Source organism: Wasmannia auropunctata, unplaced genomic scaffold (genome assembly GCF_000956235.1).
Source record: "Wasmannia auropunctata unplaced genomic scaffold, wasmannia.A_1.0 LD334385.1, whole genome shotgun sequence".
NCBI classification, from domain to species: Eukaryota; Metazoa; Arthropoda; class Insecta; order Hymenoptera; family Formicidae; genus Wasmannia; species Wasmannia auropunctata.
Genome location: NW_012028505.1, coordinates 217,016 through 242,068, shown reverse-complemented (window position 1 = coordinate 242,068; position 25,053 = coordinate 217,016). Strand labels below are relative to the sequence as shown.

At 33.5% G+C, this 25,053-nt stretch overlaps 1 protein-coding gene across 1 annotated transcript in view; it reads right to left on the bottom strand.

Annotated features, from left to right (window-relative positions):
• LOC105458699 (transcription factor Sox-2) overlaps positions 1-25,053 on the bottom strand; it is a 45,605-nt gene that overhangs the window by 7,725 nt on the left and 12,827 nt on the right. Inside the window, exon 3 of the mRNA XM_011704194.1 lies at positions 11,201-11,395. Within this exon, the coding sequence (XP_011702496.1) occupies positions 11,201-11,395 (195 nt within the window). The remainder of the gene's footprint in view (positions 1-11,200; positions 11,396-25,053) is intronic.

Genomic DNA, 25,053 nt, shown 5'->3' with positions numbered 1-25,053 from the left:
AGAGAGAGAGAGAGAGAGAGAGAAAGGAAAGGGACAAGCGTGTACTTGGGTGGCTTATCGATCATCGACAAAGCCTTCGACGAGGTCCTATTGTCGTGCGAGGACGATAGCGACCAAGATGTTGCTCATTCGCTTCGTTTCAGCGGAGAACCTATCTGGAGGAGCATGATTGGCGTTGAGTTCCACGAGATTTATGATCGTCGATGACGCTCAGAGATCGCCAAAGACGAGACGGAAATTTTTAGGCTCGAGATGAGACTCAATTCTTGACGCGTGGGCGCGAGAAGTCGCATGGAGTCTTATCGAGACTGTCGGTCGCGTCTTATTAAGCAATAGTGAGTTTCCTTATATATCGATTATTTTGCGAGTCGAGTGCAGATTTCTTGTTGGAAAACATGAATTGTTCGCTCGATATACTTGAATTGAGTCGCGACCGTGACAAATTACTTGCCGAAAGTGCGATTATAAGTGTAATTTTAGCACGTCAAATTATTAATATTTACGAAAATTAAAAGAACAAAACCGTAGAAGGCGATCAAACAGGATGGATATTACAATGCCATTCATTAGATGCTTCCGTGTATATTGAAATAGAAATAAAAAATCGATGTTCAAAGAATTCTTTTAGCAACTTCGGCCGACAGAAATGCAATTTGCATACTTGCTAAACCGCATTCAGTCTCTAATAACTAAACGTAATGCAAATATCAGAAAAGCAATTAGTGTCAAAATGAGATCAGAGGGAACTTTAAAATATTTGACAATTGGAAATTCTTTTTTCGTATTCTAAAAAACATATCAATACTTTTACTTCATGTATCTGTAAAATGCTATACATTTGCTTATCCTTAGTAAACAAATCTGGTAAATAAAAAATAGTTACTATTTTTAAAATACACATGTATAATAATATATTTTCCATTTGTGATCTTAAAATTATGAAAGAAATCAGATTGAATTGAATGATTTAAAATGAAGATAAAAATTGTTTTCAAATGACAATAATGGGTGAATTATTACTATACATATGATCGTTCTAATAATAATAAATCTTAATGTTACTTAGACTAATCTTATGGATTATCATGCAAGGTTTATATATAAAATTCAATTTATATATAAATATTTCATTACATTATACTAGCTTTAATTAAGTGTCAAAGATATCATCAGCTGATTAATTCAGAGTATCAAACAATTATTTTTTATAATAATTTCGCGTCGATATATCTTATCGAGGCTTTTATTTCGATCTCTTTCGTTTTATTTGTTTTCTTTCGTTTTCGAGATCTTTGTCTTGTCGATTCAATTGACGGTATTAATCAAACGCGATCTGTTTACGGGGCATCTGCCGATTTTGACTTATCTCCTTCACTTCGCCGGCAAAATTTCGAGAACAGATGTTCGATGAATCGAGCCTCGGTACGCGCGAGTCCCCTCGGTTTGCAGAGATTTGTTTGCCGTTCCTGGGTCCGCTATTGTCTTCATTGTTTCGCGCCTCGTACCGGATTACGTAATTTTGAATTTCCACGCGCCGCGCCGGACGAATACGCGAGGGGGAGACCGGTGGGCTCTGATTGCTAAGTCTAAATATTTTACGCGCGTCGTGACCGTCTCTCTGTCGTAATTCGTCGCATAATAATTCAAACGCAAACAAAAGATTCCGCGGCGCGACGTCGTTTTCTCGGTTCAGCGCATCTAGCTCTCCCATCCAGCGTTTCGAAACTCCGCCGGCTCGAACGGACGATTGCGCAGTCTTTCGTGTGTTCACGAGACTCGAATGAAGAATAGATAAATGGGTACATGTTGTATATTCAGCGATATAAACGTAAGCGTGTGATGGTTTTGGTTTATATTTATGTTTGTGTCGTTTATGTTTCCCTTTTAAAATAATAATATTACATTTTCGAATGATCTTGTTTTCTATTTTCTCTCACTTGTTAACCCTTTGCGTCATGACGGGACGCTCACCGTTCCACCTTTTCCTCAATTTAAATTTATTCTTTATAAAGAAAGAAAGTATTGGGAATTATCTTTTTTTTATTTTTAGGTGATTAATATTTTGATTTGAATGTCACGTTCTCGATTTTAGAATAAATCCAAAGTTTTTAATTTTATTGTAAAAAACTTAACATTTTCTCTCTTTAAAATCTTTTTGGTCATTACACTACACTTTTTTTTTACTTGTAACTTTTTAGTGATGACGATTTAAAGTGAGTACATTTTTCAGGTCTTTTATCTTCAATTTTGCAAGATACATAATGTATTTTTATTTAATATACACTCATCAAATATTTATTTATTTTTTATTTTTCATTTATATTTATTCCTTTGATATAATCATGCATTTTCAGGTCTCTTGTTTTTAATTTTTCAAGATTCATAATATATTTTTATTTAATATATATTTATCAAATATTTATTTATTTTTCATTTTTCATTTATATATATTTATTTCTTTGGTACGATCATGCATTTTTGGAGTTTGAGTTATCTAGAATTCATTTTAAATCTGAGAAAAAACAAAAAAAAATTGAAACAAACAGGTATAAAAGAAAGTTTGGGAAGAATTTTTATTCGATCACATTTCGAGTATCGGAGAAAGAAAAGTTTAGAAAAATTTCATTTTTAATTGCAGCGCGTGTGTGCACTTTATCGTTGGCCGTTGCAAATAGACCTGATATCGCGGAGGTGCGGAAGTAAAGCGCACGTAGGGGAGGGATGAGGAGCGCGCGGAATAAATCCTCGAATAATTCCCTTCGGCGCGGCATGGCTGTACTTTGCGGATCGTGTTCGCTCGAGGATTCATTGAACGCAAGCACGCGAGCGCATAAACATGTCGCTGGGCTCATTATTTATCGAATTGTCTTAAGCTCCCGGCGACATTATGCGAAAGTCCGCGGCTCACCGGTCACGCCCGGAGGCCCGAAAGCACGTGATTTTACGGGATACCCGCGATCGTAAATCCGTCAATCCGTTGAGAAAGGGACCGCGAAGCGTGTTTAACCGCGATGATAAATTGTGATATCTGGAGAATATGGGTTCTCCGCTTCTTTCTCTGCGATTTCTTTTCCGCAAATTATTAATACGTAGAAGTTATTCAAACGTTTCAAGAAGTTTTATGATATCTTAAAAATCTGATTTTCTTTAACAGCCATCTAATTCCAAATATATCATTTATTTAACTTATTTATTTCTTCTTCTTCTTCTTTCAATGGCGCTACAGCTCAAGTCGAGCCTTGGCCTCCTCGCTTATTTATTTCAATTATAAGCAATGCACAGCGTAGCAAAATAATAATTTGCTAATACTAAGATTATAAATAATTTTAGTGATAGTCTGTCCGTCCATTTTTCTGTCCATATCTGAATGTCCGTTTGTCAAATTTCTAATTACAATTCTTACTTTTTCGAATTCTCTGTTTTCATCGATAGATGGCGAAAGTAATCGGAGGATCTTAGCTCCACCGAGACAAAGTCAATATGAGTCAATTGACTATAAGGGGATCAAAGATCATCTACCTCGAGAAGTTTAAAATGTTAATTTGTACTGTATTGTATTTCAACATTTTTAACGAAGTTTTTTCAATAGTTACAACGGTTTTTCGTTGCATTACACATCCATCGCAATTGGATTTATTCTTAAAGTATTGTGAAGTTGCGAAATAAGTAAATGTTTATTGTATGCTAAATCGACATTGACAATGCAGGTAAATTGCAAATTGCGATCAGAATTTTTAATTAACACAAGAATTAGCGATTTCCCGCGTTGTCGGCGTTACCAGCTAAGGTATATCCTTATTAATTCACATCCCTAAGGAACGAACGGCCGCGTGTGCACGAGCGGAAATTCAAGTCGGCATTCCAACCTAAGCCGGTAATTTATTCCAACCACCCACGCGCTTGTCTTATGCGCGTGCCACCGTGTAAATACGGTCGAGAGGTAGCAGAAATAACTGAAAAGGACCGTGGTTGTATACCGTTCGGGAAAAGAAAACGCGAGGAAGAAATTGGCGATAATGTCCTTGGGAGAAAAAGTGAAAGCATGTTTCTGCTTTCTCCTTAAAATGTGCAGAATAGACTGGCATACTGTAGCAGAGATGCCACTTCAGCAAAGATAATAACCGGAAGTAATATAATGAAGCCAACTCAGAGACTAGACGATTTATATATTCGCGTCAGAGTTCAGGATAGAATTCTATTTATAATTTTATGTGCTGTGTAATGACGATTGTCACAAGACAGCGTAAATTGAAAATTCTATTCTGAAATTTGACAAATTATAAATTGTATGTATCTAATTTAATTAAATAACTTACAGATCATACGAAAAATTTAGTAAAATTGATATTACGGGTACATAACGGATAATAACGTAATAATTTCATATTCTTGATTCGAATACAATTTTCTGTAAAAGGTTTAAGTAAATAGTAAAATTTTATAAATTTTTATAAAGCTATATCTTAGAAGCATTGCTTGTCATTTTGTATATATTCTTCGTTCTCCGGGAGTATCTAAACTATGCAGGAATTTCAATCCGAGCTTGAATAGAAACGCGCGAGGAAGGGATACCTAAAAAAGAAAGGGCAGACGATCGAAACGATATAAACGGGGGGGGGGGGAAGGAGGGGGGAAGAAGGTCTCCACGTGTCCGATAAATCGGAGATTACCGATCGCTTTTCGCGGCCGAGGACGCGTGGGCGTCAGGATAAATTCCGGCCTTAATCGCGATATCACCATTGACGGAATTAATAATTTCTCAAATGGAAGCGCGCTCGCGCGAAGGAGTACTCCGTAAACTCGCCTACGCGCGGGCACGAATTACATGACGACGATAAATTACGCCGCGCGGATATACGGGTGCGTGATATAATGTGACATGAATATTCGAACGCCATCGTTTCCGGCGCTGGATGCACAATGGCGGTAAGGAAACTGTAGTAATAAAAGTATTCCATTACTTTGCACAATAGATATTGCTTTTCATCGTATATAGGATGTTTCCTTAGGTTTGCATGGAAGCGTGTCTATATCAACGAGTTTGCCATTTATTTGGATGCCCTAACTTGTCTGATTTTCGATTTTTTTCAATACTGTGCTTTTATCACTTTGAAGTAAAATTTCGTCGTATGGGAAAATTGAAATGGACAATAATTTAATTATCCAGCTACGTTTTTGAAAACCGCCAATTATCGAAAATGGACATCTTGCGGCAACAAGAGTTGTAATACTAGCTATTTACTGTTATCGACAAATTAATCAAAACGAATAAATCCGAAACGCGGTGTTATACGATTATTACGAAATATAACCGTGACAACGAATAAAATAATTTCTGTTAGGTCAACACGGGAGTAATTATGAGCGTACGTAGCATTTTAGTCGGAGGGAGGGGAGAATTTATCTTCTCATTTATTAAAAACTCATTAAAGTCAATTTTTAAGCCAATCTTCAGTGAACTTTTTTAATACTTCTTCCTTCTTTTTGTCGTAAAAATGATTTTTATGGAAATTTAAAATAACAATGTATAGTGTAATGTATTTAGTCTACCATGTACCTTCACCGTATCTACTTCATCTCCTGCGCAAATATACATTATATTTTCATCTTTTGTTAAGTTTCTCTTTTTCGATGTGTTAAATTGTAATGTATGTATTAAAAATTACAAGAATAAAATTCAAATTAGAGAATAAAGAGCTAAGCCAAATATATGCGCTCAAATATATTGTCAATGATATTCAATAAACAAATACAATATACAAATAAAGTAGCTCATAGAAACAATTATTATAAAATTAAACAAACATTTCGACCTTATATGCGGTCATCTTCAGGCTTTCGTCTAACAAGAATTAAATTAAACTATTACAGAATGTCAAATGAGGGGGGGAGAGAGAGAGAGAGAGAGAGAGAGAGAGAGAGAGAGAGAGAGAGAGAGAGAGATGTAGTTCAAAATCTTTTTCGATCTCTTACTGGAATTTTCTCCATCTGTGAATCATTTTTCTCGGAGGATCGTTGATTGGGGTGAAAAAAATGATTCATTGACGGAGGGAATTCATCTGGCTTGGTTCAATGGCTCTTTATTCTCTAATTTGAATGATTTTCATAAATTAATTATTTCTTCTTCACCAAAATTTAGGGGAATTTCTGCCCTATTCCCTCCTTCTCCCTCGCACACATACGCCCGTGTACATATGCGATAATTACCTAATTATGACAGAGGGATGTGATATTGCGATATCTCTTCTTTTTCTCTTTAGCTTATGACTTCCGCACTCGGAATCGATATAGACTAGTAACATAAACGGTTTCGCAAATCGCGAGAGGATAATCAGAGATAATAGAAACAATGACCGTTAGTTTCAACAGAAACTTTCAAAAATTTTTACGTCCACACTTGGCGGCTTCTTTAACGCAACTGATATTAAGGTACATTCGAACAAAAAATACAAGTCTGATTGTTTTTTTTTATCAAATAAATAATAAATCTGAAACGCGGAGTTATATGACCTTTACGAAATCAAGCCGACAATTTAGTCGATCTCGCTGCAGCTAGAAATGTGACCTCTTATTTAATAATTAATGTAATTAATACTAATAAATATAAGATCCAAACCATGTCTACGATTAGTCATCTCCTCAGCCAGAACTCGAACCTGAAATCTTCCTAATCTTTCCGAGAAAAGAGGTTTTACCATTGAGTACTGAGGTTTAATTTAATAAAATATTAGTTGTAGGTTATATTAAGTAATTATTGATTAACAAGAGATTGCATTTTCAGCTGTAGCATGAACCTCGTAAGGTGATTAGATGAAGTAAATTATTGACGTATAGTTCGCGTGCATTGCGTGTGTTTTTGTGTGTGACGCGAATTGTCTAAAAAAACTCACTTTATATCGGACTACCGCAAAAAGTCCATCTGTATGTGTTTGTCCGAGATTTATAATTTAATTACACGTAATGAAAACGATAATACTGGCGATGTAGATTTGTAAGAGATGTAAATCCACGACAATTATAACCGGTCTGATTATGAACAATTAATTAATAATCTAACGCCACAGTGAGCCTGCCTTAAATAATTACAATGCGGCGTATGATCTAACTACAAATTGGACGACAAATTCAAACGCGCGTGGCAATATTTGTAAAATATCTCGTATAAACACTCGTTACTTTTGACAATGCAATTATCCATACACTCTCGGGCGACAAATAAATAAGTGCAGGATGGCGAGAGTTCTGTTTTCATGAAAAACACGCGTGTATTATCGCGTAATGCAGACGTAGCCCATTCGTATATGCGGTCCTTTTGTCCACAGGCGCGTCACAGAAAGATTGCAATTATTAAATTACAAATCGCCGCGCGTTCACCGCGCATAATGCGTCCGCGCCTCCATCCCGTATTAATTAAACAAATTGGTAGCGTAACGCGCGCGTTTTCTGTGTTCTTCCATCGCTTTTGCACGCGAGCTCGTTTCCATTATGCCCGCTCAATTGTCACAATAAACTCGCCAGACGTGACGTCAGCGCAGTCGCAAGTGTTCACCACGAGTGTTTACGCAACTGTGGGAAGTGCAATATTTGCAACAACGCACCTCTATGCGCCACTTCGCTGCACTCCGATGCAGCAACGAAGTGGTTTCTATTAAAACTGGGACAAATAGATATTGCAAAAAAAAAAAACGAAAATGAAAGTTAATTTTTTACAAGTATACAAACAACACATTTTCATCTAAAATAACAAAAATAATGTTATTATTGATTTTAGGATATTTGTAAAAAATAAAAGATATTTGTATTTTGTATCAATTAATTTGAAAAAAATTTAAAAATCTATTTGTCATTTATTTATACTAGATTTAAATAACGTTATTATTATTATCATTTATTACCGTCATTACTATAAAATCCGATTTACAATAATGATGAAGAAAGGGAATTAATATTTTGTACAAACTTGAGATACTCGTAATGTTCACGGTAAGGATGGCGATTCCAGTGGGTCTCGTCCCACAGCGGCTCCGTAAAAGGCAGGATCCGGGTTTGATACCTACTTCCATTCCTCATACATGTCATATCTGGTAGACTTGGTAGATTGATCGGTAGATTGATTGAATTTTGAAGAATAAATAAAATGTGCGTGTTTTAAGTTAATCTTTAGAAAAATTTACACAACTCGATTGACCTCGATTGAAAAAATGTTTTTTCTTATAGCATACATTGTATTGTATATAAAAATAGATATATAATAAATGAGAAATGTTTGATGTTCTTTGTCATGTTCACTATTCAGGAATATTTTATCCAATGCCAGTATCTACAATTGTCAGTTTCTGAACGGAAAATATGTAGTTACATTCTCAGATGTTTCTTAATAAATTTATTTATTTACTGCTATCTCTTGTGAAGTTTTCTATACACTTTAATTTTAAATATCTTCAAAACTATAAGAGAGTATTGACTGTTAAAAGAATACTTTACTCAGAAATAAACATTCAATGTATATCTTTGATATATAACATTATATCAAAGTACCTATTAAGTTTATATACCATATATTAAGTTGTGTAAGTTTTTATAAAAATTTGTTTGTTGTAACATGTTTTTAGATTTGAGTAAGTTAAGTTTTTTAAACTAAATTAAGTTAAAATTAATTGATTTTAAATTTCATTTAGTTATGTTAAAAGTTATATGAATAAAAAATTAACTCAATTAAAGTTATATTAAGATTAAATTAATTCAAATTAATTTTAAAAAGCATTATTTATATTAATTCATAATTATTCATATTAATCCTTGATACATGATGACTTTTCGACTTTTCGACTTTTCGGCTTACTGATTTTCCGAAATTCTTTTATTACACATGATAAATTGTTCGAGTTCCGGCTTAATTTTCACCATTTTTATAAGTATATAAAAATTATTAAGTGCTTTTTACATATTTAATATCTTTAGAAGTTATTTGTAAGTAAAGGGAGTATTTATGAGGTTGTATTCTATAAACTAAATAATCTGATCTATATTAAATATATAAATTGTATATATTAAAAATATTATATTAATTTTTATATTATAATATTTAATATAATATTTAATTATATATTTTAAATATGTACAATTTATATATTCATTATATTTATTCATGTGATGGTTTATTCAAGTATGACTTGTTCAAATCAATATAATTTGTACAATTAATATCGTTAATATCATTTTTAATTCTCTAATGTTAAAGATTTTATAGAAAAAAATATTTGCATTTAGACAGATAAAAAATTGTTTAATTTAGGAAAAAATTAATAAATTAATCTATATGCATTAAAAATAACTAGTTGATGTTAAAAATTAACTGATTTGAAATTAACTAAATTAAATTAAACTTAAGTTATTAATAATTTAAAAGAAAAAGTGATTCCGACGTTATGTACTGAATTGTGTTTCGAGACCGACGAATATGCGGCGCGCAGTTTACGAGTGGTTGGATATTGTAAACAAATTATTACACATTCACACCGCGTTGGATCACATAGACCTCTTAATATATTTGATTTATGTTATTAATTTTTAACTAGTTAATTTTTATAACGTTAGACGTTACTCGATAAAATAAACCGTAATCGAGGGGTCAACTACTTATACTAAAATATGTACAGTGATTGCCAATTATGACAATACAATACACTTTACTGATAGTATTGCTATTGTATTGCTTTCGTATTGTCAGTAATATTGCCATCTATTATCTCATGTACTGCCACCTATTGCACAATATTGCCAAATATTGCTAATATATTGTTAGGTATTGTTCGAGGTATTGCTATGTATTGATAGCGTATTGCTAGTATTGTATTGCCGCAATACTAGCAATATATTCCAAAGAAATGTATACCGATTTCCATAGTGATTGACCTCTCGGGCGCAATGTAAAATTGCCATGATCACGGAGGCGGTCCTCCAGGATGGGTCTTCTCCGTTGCAATTTTAACTAGTTAACTAATTAACTAGTCAACTTTTCAATTTTTACATTTCAGAAACAATCAAACATATATAGAATGAATGAATAAAATAGTTTGATCACTTAGAGTATCTCAATTTCTTTGATGAATACGAGAAAATGTCAGAAGAAAACATTATTTGTTTGATAGAAACAAATATGTACAGAAAACACAGCTACATAGCTGTTTTTTAAAAACAAATTATGCAACTTATAATATGCAATTACACTTTTCTTTAAAGCAACTGTATGGTTTCTTTACAGTAATTGATTCATCTCATTATTCTGTGCATAAAAGTATAGAAGTACGGTATCAAAAATTAATGGTTAACGAGATATTTTATGATTTATTTCATAAAATAACATATCTTGTAAATTGATTTTAATTTTTTGATAATTCTTATATTTGTATAAGCTACATAACTAAAAGAATCATTGCGTATTAAAAATATTGTATCATTTTCTTTAAAAAAGTTACGATAATCTTGAAATCTCTAAAATATATGACTTTAAAAAAAACTGCTTATTATAACCCTCTAATAAATAATATTTTATCCTCTAATAATTAATACCTCTAATAATTAATATTTTCTCATGTCAAGAAATTATGAAAAACAAATAAGATATTTTAGGACATTTTAGGTGATCACGTTAAGTTGTCCATCCTCTGAATATGTATATCTTGATGCTTAATATTTTATAAGTGAATTTTATAAGTTCAAGCAAACTGCGCGCCGAATATTTATCGATCTTGAAACAGCTATAGATTGAATCCGGAGTATGTAATATCACTATATCACAAACTAAATTGAACAATTTTAATAGTATAGATTGAATTCGAAATTCTGGCTATATAATATTTTTTGCAATAAGTTATGTTATGCGAAAAAAGTTATGCTTTAAAAGATGCTAATGGACATTTTTTAAATCCTGTAATATAAAATATAAACATCCTCTCACATTTTTTAATTATAATTCTTTAATAATTGTTAGTATAAATTTTCAGATTTCAGATTCAGTCTACAGCTGTGTCTCAAAACCAATAAATATTTGGCGCAGTTTGCTTAAATTGGACATTAACCTCATTATATAATAAAGCTTACTATATAATGGAGTTAAGTTTAAAAAATAATATACCTATTCTAATCCTAATAGTATATATTTTAATAATTACATATGTAATAAAAAATAATACGTTACCGGCTCGGAGAGCATCCATGGGGACACTTGGATACGGAATGCTATAAGGGTAGCCCTCTTTCCGCAAAGTCTTGGGTTTCCTTCGCGGTCTGTACTTGTAATCGGGATGTTCCTTCATATGTTGTGCACGTAATCTCTTCGCCTGGTCGATGAACGGGCGTTTCTCATCCTCCGTAAGGAGCTTCCATTCTGCGCCTATGATAAGTTTACGTACACTAATATTAATTTCAGTAAGGGACACTTTCACCAAATCTTCGGTTCATTAAAGTATTACCAGTTCTGTGTCATATTGTTAACCGTCGGTTAACTTAACCAAAGATTGAAAGTGAACCTAATAACACCCCCAAAAAAATTCTATCCTTTAGCGGTACCCTCTTGATGCTAAAAGATTTTTCTCTTATATACGTCTTAAAAAGATATTCTAAAATACAGAGGAATATGGAATTACTATGAGTATATATTCTAAAATGTAGAGAAATATCGAATTACTATGAGAATTTATTCTTGATTTTAGCGCATGGTTCACTTCTTTATAGATAAATACGCGTTATAGCTGAGGAATATGCTTCATGTAAAATTTTTTTGCTTAGAGGAAATGCTTAAAGGAATTTCCCGCTTATAAGTAGAGCACTTTTTTTTGGGTGAATATCTATTTCTACTAATGTAGATTAACTTTAATTTCAACTTATTTTTATTATTTTTTAGTTCTACTTTAATTTCAGTTTAATTTATTTTTATTATTTTCTAGTTCTACGAATCAAAAAAAGATAAGAAATAAGTTGAATCGAGAACAAAATTAATTTAAAAGCGCCTTCTACAGCCACGGCTGGATCTTGGTGCCTAATAAATACTATAATGAATTTAAAATCCATTATTCAGCCATTTCAATTGCGCACCGAATCATTGTTGGACTTGCAACGCAATCATTAGCTGCAGGATAGTGAGATTATTATTGATCTTCAATTCTTAATAACTCGATGCTTATAAGCATTTTAAAATACTGTAAAGAACTTATTACGAAAAATATTACCTTCTAAAGTTTCAGCTTCAGCTAATGATTGCGTTGCAAGTTCGACATTGATTCGGCGTGCAATTTTAAATGGCTAAATAATGAATTTAAAATTCATTATTTAGCCATTTAATTAATTCATATAGTATTTATTAGGCATCAACATCCAGCCGTGGCCGTAGAAGGCGCTTTCAAATTTAGTTGTATTTTTACATAGGTGGTCTAGTTGAAATTATTAAAATTAACCTATTGGAATTTTACTTCGACTGCGAATTTGCGTCATGATAAAACAACTGTCTGCACTATGGATCAGCTCTCTTCCTTTGCGATTGATGGTTTTCCGGATTAAAAACCTTATCGTATCCGAGTACTCATTTCAGTTTATATAAATTGTTTTACTTTTAATAATAAACTTTTATTATAATAACTAACTTTTAACAACTTTGAGTCTCTAGGAAACAAGGATATAAAAAAGATTAGAAAACAATACAATATCTGGAAGAAATAATAAGTAAAAATTGAATTGATTAGAAGAAACAAATAAATAAGTAAATAAATAAATAAAAAGGTAAAAGGTGAATAAGAATTATAAGTGTGTAATTAATGAAGTCAGAGCTTAAAATTGAATAAAGAATAAATATTAAATTGAAAAAATTATAAAACTAAAAGAACTATCTTAGATAGTAAGTAAATAATATATATATCCCCAAGACATATTCTAACGTGTACTTTGCACTGATGTACAAGTTTACTGGAATTATGTTCTGAGTTGATTGTAGACTGAATACATTCATTACAGTTATGTTGTGACACGGTTGACTGAATACGTATTCAGATTGGTATTCTTGTCGAACTCTGTTGTAACTCTGTGTAATTTCTGCTTTTACGATTTGCCACTTACAATGTAACACCAAAATGCTGCAGAAATAAAGCACATCTTTTTATCATAATATAAAGCCTATTTGTTTTCTGATTTATTTCTAACAATATTAGAAAAATAAATTGTGCTCGATTATTGCTAGATTTTTACTAATATAATATGCAACACATATTTGCAATACATATTCTTGGTAGGTTTGATTATCTGGGTTAATATAATATTTCTTTTTAATAGTCAAGTCTCTGACAGCACGCATATTCAAAATCACGTTTAAGATATTTTAAAGATGTCAGATGTTAAGACAGTTTTTAGATTGAGTGTTGAAATTAACATATTTTATTATTAAATGATAATGGCACTCTTATCCCTTATATGTGTTATCTCTGATGAATCATATAAGTTCACTAAGTTTCAAAGAGTCTAAAAAATAAACCTATATGATTCATCAGAGATAACACATATAAGGAGTTTTTAATATCTGACATCTTTAAAATATCTTATAAAGACAACATTTCGTTGTTATCTCATATAAACTTAATTTACAAATAAAATATTAAATTTATTTGATCATTTTTATTGTAATAGTTTTTTATTTAGAGTAATCTCATTTTAAGAAATTACGACATTCTAATTTAATATAAATGATGTTTTCCAAATTAACTTTTAATTTAACTTTAATTAATTTAATTTTAACGCAACTTTTAACCGAGTTAGTTTTGATCATGCAACTTTTAACTTAACTAAATTAATTTTATAAGTCATTAAAACTTTAACTTAATTTAGTTAAAAAAAATATTAATTTACCCAATCCTGACTATCATTATACGATTAATTATTGATTTTTCGGTATACAGTTTACGTTTCACACGTTCGCACGCCATCGCGATTCGCGTTTAAACGTTTCTGGGATTTCATGGTGGGCTCTCATTGGACCGAGGGACGGAAGGGATAAATCGCGATTCGTTTTTAACCCCTTCGCCGTTCACTGCGTTTCCCTCCGCTACGCCGGCGGGCTTGATTGTTTTGCACAGAATTAATTACCACTTGTTGTCGGCCGCCGAGGCGCGCACAAAGCGCGAAGCCCCGGTTCCTGGCATTCTGGAAACGGAACCTAGCTGGTAGCTAGGTGCGACGCCGACCCCGACGCGACGCCGCGCGCCGAGACTGATGCAACGGCGCACAACGGGGCACAATGCGTTCGGGATTTGCACCGCGACGCTGCCAACAATGGCTGCTACGGTGAGACGTCGGTGTCGCGACACTGCGAAGCATCGCAGCTGTTCACTGAAGATTGATTTCGCTGAGAAATTGGGAGGATATTGCCATAAAAAGATCGAATGCGGAACCCGGAATATTTGATTTATTCCTTTTCATTTTTGTTTATTTAATTTATTAAACTCTAAATCTAGAATAAATCTTTCTCTTAGATTAGATCTTTTAAGTCTTGTTCGAAAAAGGCCAAAAACATAAAAACAATTAAATAAAATAAATACGAGAAGTATTGTGGTTCACCGCCATGGAGGATATCACATATGCGTAGCAACTTGAAAGATTTCATCGTAAATACGAGAAGTATCGATGTTAATAATGATGTTAATGATCTTCGAAATAAGGATATACAAAGAAGATTTGTTTTTATTGTTGTCCCTAAAACGAGAGATGGCTCAATTCGAAGTTTTAATCCAGGATTTTCAAGATAAACCGGTTGCGAAGTCGTCAAGAACGATTTTTTCATGCTCTCCAAGTTTCGTATGAGGACTTTAATATCTTTCGAGTCTTTCCTTTCCTTTTATGTAGCTTGGTTAGGATTACCGGACACGATAGAGAGTGAAAAAGTTGTCGGAAGAAAGGAGAGAAAGCAAAGTAATATTCTGAATGACCGACGGGAAGTTTCATTTGAGCTGGACAAAAATTTTTGATAAAAAATTCTGAGAAAGAGTAGGAAGAGAAAAAAAGAAATAAACAAATTTAAATAAAATTTTTCGAAAAGATTTGAATAATTTAAATTTAGGTCGAAAGGTCAACCACTACTAAAAAAAATGTACAGTGATTGCCAATTATGGCAATACAACACGCTTTATTGCTAGTATTGCTATTGTATTGCTTTCGCATTGTCAGTAATATTGCCATCTATTATCTCATGTACTGCCACCTATTACGTAATATTGTCAAGTATTGCTAATGTATTGCTAGATATTGTTATGCCTTGATAGCGTATTGCCAGTATTGTATACAATATATATTTCCGCAATACTAGCAATATATTCCTAAAAAAATGTACACCGATCCATAGTGGTTAATCCCTCAATAGAAATTGAAGGAATTAGGCTCGTAAGAATAAATGAAATATATATAGTAAAGAAATGCTTATGCTAGCTGACACGGATGTTGGTGTGTGTAACAATTTTAACATCCGTCCAAACTGCGTGCCGCAATTTATGTATGTCGATTTTGAAATACAGTTAATTCTTACGTGAAGTCGGAATCCACTTGTAACAAATAATAAATTGACGAATAATGTAATATCTTTTGATGCTAATATGCATCTATAAGAATTCCCTTCCCCCAAACGTGTAAAAAAATTTATTGCGAAAAATATCACCTTAGCCGGGAACTCGGATCTCCCTGCGTTATACCGGATGGATGTCTTATCATTCGACTAGCGAAGCATGTGGTGGTATTCTTTGCAATAACCACTATGTATGAACAATATATATGTAACAGTGTAATTAAATAATTTAAATGAGAACGTAATAGAGTCCAAACACACTTTTTAGAATTTGTTAAGATTAAGGAAATTGATAAGGTTATTAATTTTGATTACAGTAGGAATGCAATTGAATTGATGGCTTGACTAAGAGTGAAGAAAATAGGAAAGAAGCCATTCGATATGGAAAAGCTGTTGGCTCTTCTACTTGACAGTGAGATATCCAGATATCATGCTTGCTGTAAGTACATCCAGTTGATTTTTGAATTATTATAGCATCATACATTGCAAAAGAAAATCACCAAAAATAAAAAGCACTAAATACTATATGTACAACATGACAGTTATAGCAAATTCGAATGGACGCATAGTGTGCCCTCAGTGCACATTAATGCCATTGTACAGCGTTCTAATCTCAAAAGTGAAATATCTCGACCAATAAAATGCCCAATACGTTCACTCGTACAAAAAACTGAGATTTTAACATAAATTTTGACGGGCTTTAAAAAATAGAAAAACATTTTTTTTTCTTTAAACTATTGCATTGTTTAGAAGAATCGGCTACTTGGCATATAGAAATATATGAATTTTTGATTAACTTCTTAACAAATCAATATTTAAAACATTTTTCTATGATTTTTTTTGACAAAGTTGCACCGCTTTTAAAAAAAATATTATAAAACGAGCAACTTTTTCTTGTAAACTCAGTATAACTCAGAAACAAATTATTGTAGAAAATTTTATCAAAAAGAAAATTAAAGTGTGAACTTTAGATCTTAAAACTCTTTTAAATGTCGCGTAAGTGCGTGTGTGTAAAATAGCACATGTCCTCCCAGTACTGATTTTCAGTCCTGCTCTTGGCGTTACCCAGGATCAACGACGTGGACGTGGCAGGAATCTGATCCTATTTGTATGTATACGCGTGCGTGCGTGTGTATTTAATAATGCGCATCCCTCTCGGATTTATCAATTTGTGAATTCGTTGGAGCGTACTGTTAATCAAATATCTATTTTTTATAATGTAAATGAATATGAAAGCTGATCGGCGGCAATTCATTAGCTCTTGCGTTCTTACTTTTATTGTTTGCGGCTTGCAAATAAACCAGCTTCGTGATTTTTTTCAAGTGAGAATTATCACGCTTAGTTATTTCAGCGAAGAGTCGAAGAGAATTCAAACATTTTTGGTTCAGACGCGAGTGGTGACGTTAATTGTGAAACTTTTAGGTTCAGAATTTGCAACCGTTTTTTCTTTACTTGAATACTACCAACTGCGACAGTATATCCGTTATCACATTTTGAGCACACTTCCTTTCTTACTTTCTTTGCTTTCTTACCTAGTTGACAGTTGTAGCCCGCAATTATCTGTTAGCTTGTTCAAAAGACAAAATTTATTTCTCTCTATAAATCATTTTTACAAACCACAAAATTTCCTTATCGAATTGAAATACTATATTGATGCTCTTTATTCGTCTAATTTTATATGGAGTCTACTACTTTTTTCCACACGCAATGCCAGATTTTTAAATTATTTTTAAAGATATAATTAATATGATCTTTCTTACTGTGTACACGATGGTGACAATAATATTCATAATAATTATTTTTTCTATTATAATCGCATTCATGTACCCTTGCATGTTTTTTTTCTTAGCAAAAATTATAATTATCCTCGAGATTAACAAATCGCACATCATCACATTTAGAAAATTATTCTGTGATTAAAAGATAAAAGAGAAGTAAAAGAGGAGAGGAGAAAAGCAATAGAAACTGATAAGAGAGCAGGGTGGCGAGGATTCACAGTGAACTCCACAAATCCCTTGTTTCTCCCGTTGTTGTTACCGCCTGCTAACAACAACGGAGCACGTCGACTATTGGACAATACGGATACGTGAGGGTGCACAATGAATTCCGAAGAAAGCTATCGGCAAGCGCTGGATGAGAATTCAACGTCCGTGTCTTTCGAAACAATAGTGAACGGATAGTTTAGCCCCGTGCCAGGATCGAACTACTATTCTTAATAAATAAAGTCTCTTGAAATTCGTATATTCCGGAGTTCCCTAGACCCATTCGGCATTTCTTTACCTCGATTAGGCTGTGGTATCAATCTCATATCAATCTTACAATTAGTAGAGTAAGATCCATTCTACATGAAAAGCATAGTATAGCATAAGTATAGTATAAGGCCATTGGACCAATGAAAATGTTATGTAAATCAATATGGTGATTTTATGACACGCCTCAGCGGTGAATACTTTTTAAAATCAAATGTAAAAAAAAAATGAAAGAGTTATTCATATATATAATTATTTTTCAATTTTTGTTTGATTCTTAAGATTATCGACTGCTCCACACTGTGGAGCGCTTTCTGCCTATTTAATTTAAATATAATCTTTTTGAAATATAAAAAGATAGTTGCTTCTCAGTAAAAACAGAAGTCCGTTATTTGAGAAAAGGTGGCCCGAATTGACGATTCACGGTCTGCGTAGATTTGCCGTCAGAAAATCGAGGTGACTTCCGGTCGCGCGGAAAGGGGTAGCTCTAGGCTCTTTATTTATATTATGGCTTATCCAATCGATACACGTTTTCCCGTCTAAAAGGCAGGTGGCACGGTCAAACAAGAGAGGACGAGGAGGGGACGGCGGGGGTGAAGAAATATTGACGTATTTGTTTAGAATAGATTTCCCGATGGTATTTAGTAAGTTGGTATTCGCGGGCAATATTCCTTCGTTCTCTCTTTCCTTCTTTCTGACGCTGACGACTGACGACGACGATGACGTCGCGAACGACGACGAGGAGCGAGGAGCGAGCTTAAAGGCACAATGGCGCCCGCTTTTCAGTCCTTTCCCCGAGGACAATACCGTTTATTTAACATCGTTTAAAAGTACAAAGCCTGTTAATTAATGGACGGGGGGGGGAGGGGGGTAGGACGGCGGGATGGAGATAGAGACGGGGAACGGGAAAGAAGGAAGAGGAAGGAGAGTCAGGTCGGCGTGGCCGTGACGTCGCTCTCGTTTCTGTGATATGACCGAATGCCGATAAAGCGATAAAGAGTACGTCGGTTGGCTCGTCGATTATATTCGAAATACTTTCATTCGTTCCTTCGCGATCTTGAAGAAATGCCATGGTTTTGATAACTTTTTTTTTTTTTAGTGATTTAATCTAACGTCTTGCCTTAACACATTTCGCGTTGATTTTTGCTGGGAAAAAGAATTGCAGTTCGGTGTGCGTTAGCAACGAGAGACGGTGAGACGAAGGGGGGTGGCGATGCAGCTATTGCACCGCCGATCGATCGGTTTTTCTCCCTCCAACCCTTCCCGGACTTGTCCCCGGCGATGAAACGTGGAAATTGGAAAACGTTTCCTGCATTTCCTGTTCGCGCGGGGGCCCGGCGACTTGGAACTCCGAAATCGAACTTGCGTCGTCGTGGACTACGTGAGAAAATACGTTGTATTAAAAATTATTTCGCCGCCGAATAAAACATCATTTACAATAGCCAGTGAAGATTTTAATTAGCTCTTAATAGCAATCATCGTTAATTGAATTATCCGACCAAAAGAATATTTATTTCTGTAACAGAAGAACAATATCGCTCACATGCTGCGACAACGAAATAACTGAAAAAATACAAATATTTTCCAGAAAATAAGTTTGAATGTTTTGAATCATTAAAATTTTGTAATATTAATTTTGAAATTCAATTTTAATATTACATGATGTAATAACTGATTGTAGAAGATTTAAAACATGTATTCTCAAGTTTGTTTTTTTTTCCTTTCTTTATGTTTCCATTTTTTTTGTAAGCAACTAAAAAATGATTTTTTAATTATGTCGTTTTGTAATTATGTCGTACAAAATGGTACATATAGAAAAAAAGAAAAAACAAACTTGAAAATACATATTCTTTTTATATATATAATTATATATATAATTATGTCGTACAAGAATGGAACATATAGAAAAAAAGAAAAAACAAACTTGAAAATACATATTCTTTTAATGAGCGATATGAGCGTTACAGAGAACAGCATAATTATTTTTTAATATTTCTTATTTTACATAAAATATAAAAAATAATTCACTTGTATTGTCTATTAAAATATCAATTGTTATTATTTTCATTGCATCGTAATAATGCTATTTTAAAAATGCGCTACTGCACCGCGTCATTTATTGGATAATTCTCTTTCTGACGAAACACAAAGCTGTGATGCAATCTTTGTGATATAATAAAAAAATATTTCGACTGGCTCTGTAAAATACGTAATAGATATTCGATTTTTTGGTAAAGATATTTGAAGTGTCCTCTCTATATAGCACAAAGGGCCCGAAACCATTAGCATTTTTTAAGCTAACATTATAATATGTATATATTTGTCACTCGTCGCATTTTAAGACTCGCTTAAAATGTCGAAAGAAAAACAGCATTGCATTAAATTTTGTTAAAATATGAATAAATTATATGACAAAAATCTTGAAATATCGAAAATAACTTAAAACCGACGACACACGATGCATTGTTTTCTTACTGGATTATATTTGCGTTTTAGTAAACTATTAAAATTGCACCACACAGAATTGCTAATAATTTATTAAAACGCAAGCAATCCCAATAAAAAAACATGCATCATGTGCCGCTGGCTTTACGGAGAAAATGCTTTACATCCATTCTTAGATAAAAAAGAAGAATATAATATAGAAGGCAAAACATTAACGACAATCATCTCTGTGACTTATGAGGTCTACGAATTACGATTTCACAAATGTCGAAGTTTGAAGTTCTTTTGTTCCTGATTTTCCGATTGTTCGAGACAGTATCCTTGGGATACCCGGGAACAATTCAAATTTCTTATGAATTCAGGTATTGTCCTTCAATAGAAAATCTAAACAAAATCCTGGACAGAAAAGGACCGAAGAAGAAAAATTGAATCTTATGTATGTTTCTTTGTTATAAGGACACACTTGACTCATTCACTGTGACTAAACTTCAAAGAACAATTTAAAAAAAAAAGACCGTAAAACCAATAAAGAAACCTAAAGAATATTGTCTAGACTTTGGTCAGTTTTCAAGTTAAAATCCTATTTTTTTCTCTCTCCATGATTGTGGAAGGGGACTATGGGCATTGTATGAGCATTGTATACAGTATAACACCAAAGGACCACGCATTAATCATATAGAAAAATGACCACCGTTAAAATAAGCATAACATATACGAAAGTATACTTTATGGAGTATTGATCATAGGTGTCAATGGCATTAACCTTCTAAAACTGCTAGTTTTTACACTGTCAGTGTTTTACATTCACACTGTATAATTTCCAGATTGTTGATACTTATTAAATAAGAGATAATGTTTCGCTGTTCGCACATAATTATATCTATCATACCTATTGTATGTACCTCCTATTCATATACTTATTCTATTACTTTATACCTATCCATTATATCTATTTGTGTACACTTACCTGTATCGGCATATACCCTTCAGGTAAGCAAATGGATATCTTTCCGATTACGTTTGATAATGGTGTGAGATTTTATTAAATACATTCATTTGCCGACGTGTGATATAATTATGTCGTTAGAGAAAGCGACACAATTAAAAGAGAATTTTACTCGTGTTACGTTAATAGCCTTTTCTTACGGCACGAAACAATAGCGCGGTTATTCTTGTTACGGGTGGAAGAGGCCTTTAAAGGCATACCTAAGACTGTAGACGGCTCTTAAGGACACTTTTCGTGATAACGAGGTCTTATTTCCTTTTCGTAGCCGTAATTTTAATGTTACTTTTATGATTTCGTCAACAATTACTTTATAACAAAATATTATTTTATATTATTAGAATTTTAAGTTCTATCTAAATCACCAAATTATTATAGGTACTGTAGTAATTTTTTTCATTATAATTAAAAATTAAAGATAAAATCTAACAATAATAGATAGTTGATCAAACAGTCACACAATTTGTGACTGAAAGTGATCTCTCAGCGTATTTCTGTGGTGTGTGCTATTTACATAGATATACAATTTATGTAAATTTATTGTTTTAACAGCGGTTCCAAACGGCTGAATTAGAGGGATTTTCGTGGCAAGATATACTCTCGGTGATTTGCCGTTGCCATCCAAGAGATAGAATAAAAATCCAATATCTCTGGTCAAATTTGAACCCGACACTTCGGCTCTTCGGCACAGAAAGCAGACGCACACAAATCTCTGCGTCACAATCATTCTACATCGACTATGTTACTAAATTTAATTATTCACTCTTTAAAAATGCATGCAAAAGATTTAATTGTTGCGCGACGATCATTCTACATCGACTATAGTGCTACTAAATTAGAAAGGCATGCAAAAGATTTAATTGTTGCGCTACGATCATTCTACATCGACTATAATGCTACTAAATTCAATTATTTGCTCTTTAAAAAGGCATACAAAAGATTTAATTATTGTAGTTTTTCTGGGTTGGTTCTCTTGCTTCATTCGTACAGCTACATTCGTAGTTTTGTGTTACGAGAGCTACGAGAGTAACTGTCAACGCAGGGATCATATTAACTTTAGATATAATTGCAAGTGCTAACTTGATATTAAGTCAGCACTCCAATTTTTAATCGCATTACTATTTCCTGTTAAATTATTCAAGTAAAAAAAATCAAGAATAAGAAAAATACAAAAATAGCACATAAATACTAACATAGATGCTATTTTGATTTTTTCTGAGGAAAATACTACAGTTTATGGAAATCATAAAACATTCTCTATTATATTATTTTTTTCGTTTACAACTTCAAGATTACTGATGTAATCTCGAAATGTTAAGTAAACTGTATAGAGTTTTCTGCATTTCTGTATCTTCTTAATCTTTTCCAACTCTTTTCGTGTGTAGTTTGTCGCAGAATTCGCAGAGAAAACGAATTTCGCACGTAAGTTCGAAGCGAAGCGGAGAATTCCTTTGTGACAGAAAGAGTCGGTGTGCGGGAAGCTTTTAAGGAAACGGGAGAGCTTTAGGCTCGTTCAGGGACGATCATTTTTAATCACTCGCGATCGTGTAAGTGGAAACGCGGACGCGCAAGTAAGTGTTATTACACGTATTTTGTGTGTATATGTGTGTAGCGAACACAATAACTCTCATTGCAATATATTGTCTCTATTTTACACATGCGCGCGCTCGCGCACGCACACACACACATACACATGCACACACGCACACACACGACGTGTACACTGACGTATAATACACACACACACGCACATTTCACGTTTGATTTAAATTAATAACTGTTTATTTATGCGTCGCCGTTGAAGAATGTTCTTCCTAAATTTACTGATTACTGCGACAAACATTATCACTTATCACATGCTTCGGTAGTCGAACGGTAAAGCCCAACGGTGTTCAAAATAACTTATACTGACAGTCGCATAAAATTTTTGTATTACCCACTAATTTCTTAGAATTGTAGGTCTTTAAGCAAATCACAACCACTATATTTCGCCCGTTTTGAAAATATGACAGTTTATCATCTTGTCTTATCTTTTTTTAGCATAATTTATGCAAATATATGCTGCAGCAGCTATTTTTAATTCATTGTTGTTCATTATTCGCGCGTACATTTCGAATCTCGGCTTGAGGTTCGGCTCGAGATTTGGTTCGAGGTTCAGTTCGAGATTCGATTCGAGATTCCGGCCCGATTCGATAATCTGGACGCACCTTTAGCGTATATCCGGATGAGAAGAATTGTTCTTTCTGTTGTATCTTTTTTTTTTTTGTTTCGAAACGTAGCACGCAAAACTAATTTTAATGGATCCTGTGATTTGCTTCTTTGAGCGAGGATCTCGCAATTACTATTCAAGATAAATATCATAGATAATGTCATGGGTCTCCGAGAGAGGCGACGTTAGCGAAACAGTTGAACCGGATTAATCTCGAGCACTGTAGAACAGGTACAGGATCTCTCCTGTTTTGGAGTGGATTGCAAAACTGACAAGTCGTTTTTTTAACGGGCTCGAAAGGAGCCCAGTGGTGCCCTTCTCTTGAAGGCTTCGGCAAGCGGTAGAAATACTTCATTACGATGAAAGCTTCTCCCGAGTCTCTTCTTCATCCACCCCTTCCCCCTTCCCCCCCTCTGCCTCGCCGTTCTCTCATTCTCGTGTGTTTATATACTCTCTAACTCCTCTTTCGTTACGCCCTCTTTGTGAAGTTCTCGAGAGGGTGTTTGCATCGCATGCGTGCGTTTTTACAGCGCAACATCGGTGGTATAGCTTTAGAGAGGAGGATTGGAATAGAATTGAGATAGAGTCTTATTCCGATTCGTCTTGATTATGTTGAATGCGGTTTATATATTTATTCTTCTTATTGTTACATTGTTATTGTGTTATATTATGTTGTTATTGTTACGTTGTATTATGTTATATTATGTTATTGTCATGTTTGTTTAATTTCACTAGCTGAGGAAGATTCTGTGAGTACAAAACGTTCTACCTTCGACATTATATAACAAACGAATATTGCGTTCACGCAATATAACAACGCAGTTGTTCCCTCTCTTTTTCCATACTAGACATCGCGAAATAGTAAACTAATTGTTGCGTCGAGTATGGGTCAGTAGAAATTCGTGATAGTATGTTTCGTTAATAATATTTCGCGTATTTCACGGGATTCATCAGTTCGAAATGCATTGAATACGCAACACTGACTTTTGGTTATATAATATACAATTATAGTATTTCGAAAAGGTAATCAGTGTCAAAATGTGGTAATTGGTGCGTGGTTAATTTAATTTCTCGAATATGAAATTCTTTAAAATACATCGATAGCACGTACGTTTCTGCCCTCTTCGGGCTTTCCTCAGCGATACAAAACTTTTACAAAAACTCTTACATTAAAAACGCAATTTAGTTATTCGCCTTCGCTCGTTCTGTATATGATTCCGCAGTGACAATAGGTAGAAGTTCCGTAATGTGTGAGCATCGCTTCCAATTGTCTGATTAAAAGATCTGTCATCACACTTCGGAACAAGTCAATTCGGTTGTAAAGAAAAATTCACAGCGATCGTGTTACGAGTACACCTTGTATAATGTCGCGTAACAAATGTGTTAACCACACGGAAAGAACGATTTTATTGAAAGGTCTAAAAATTGTGCTAAAAACAGATCTGAAAATAACTTTTTATTGAATCATCAAAATAATTTGTTGGAATGTTAAAACTGATAAGCATTGCTATAAAATGTTTTGCTGAGTCGACAAGGCACACAGGGGATA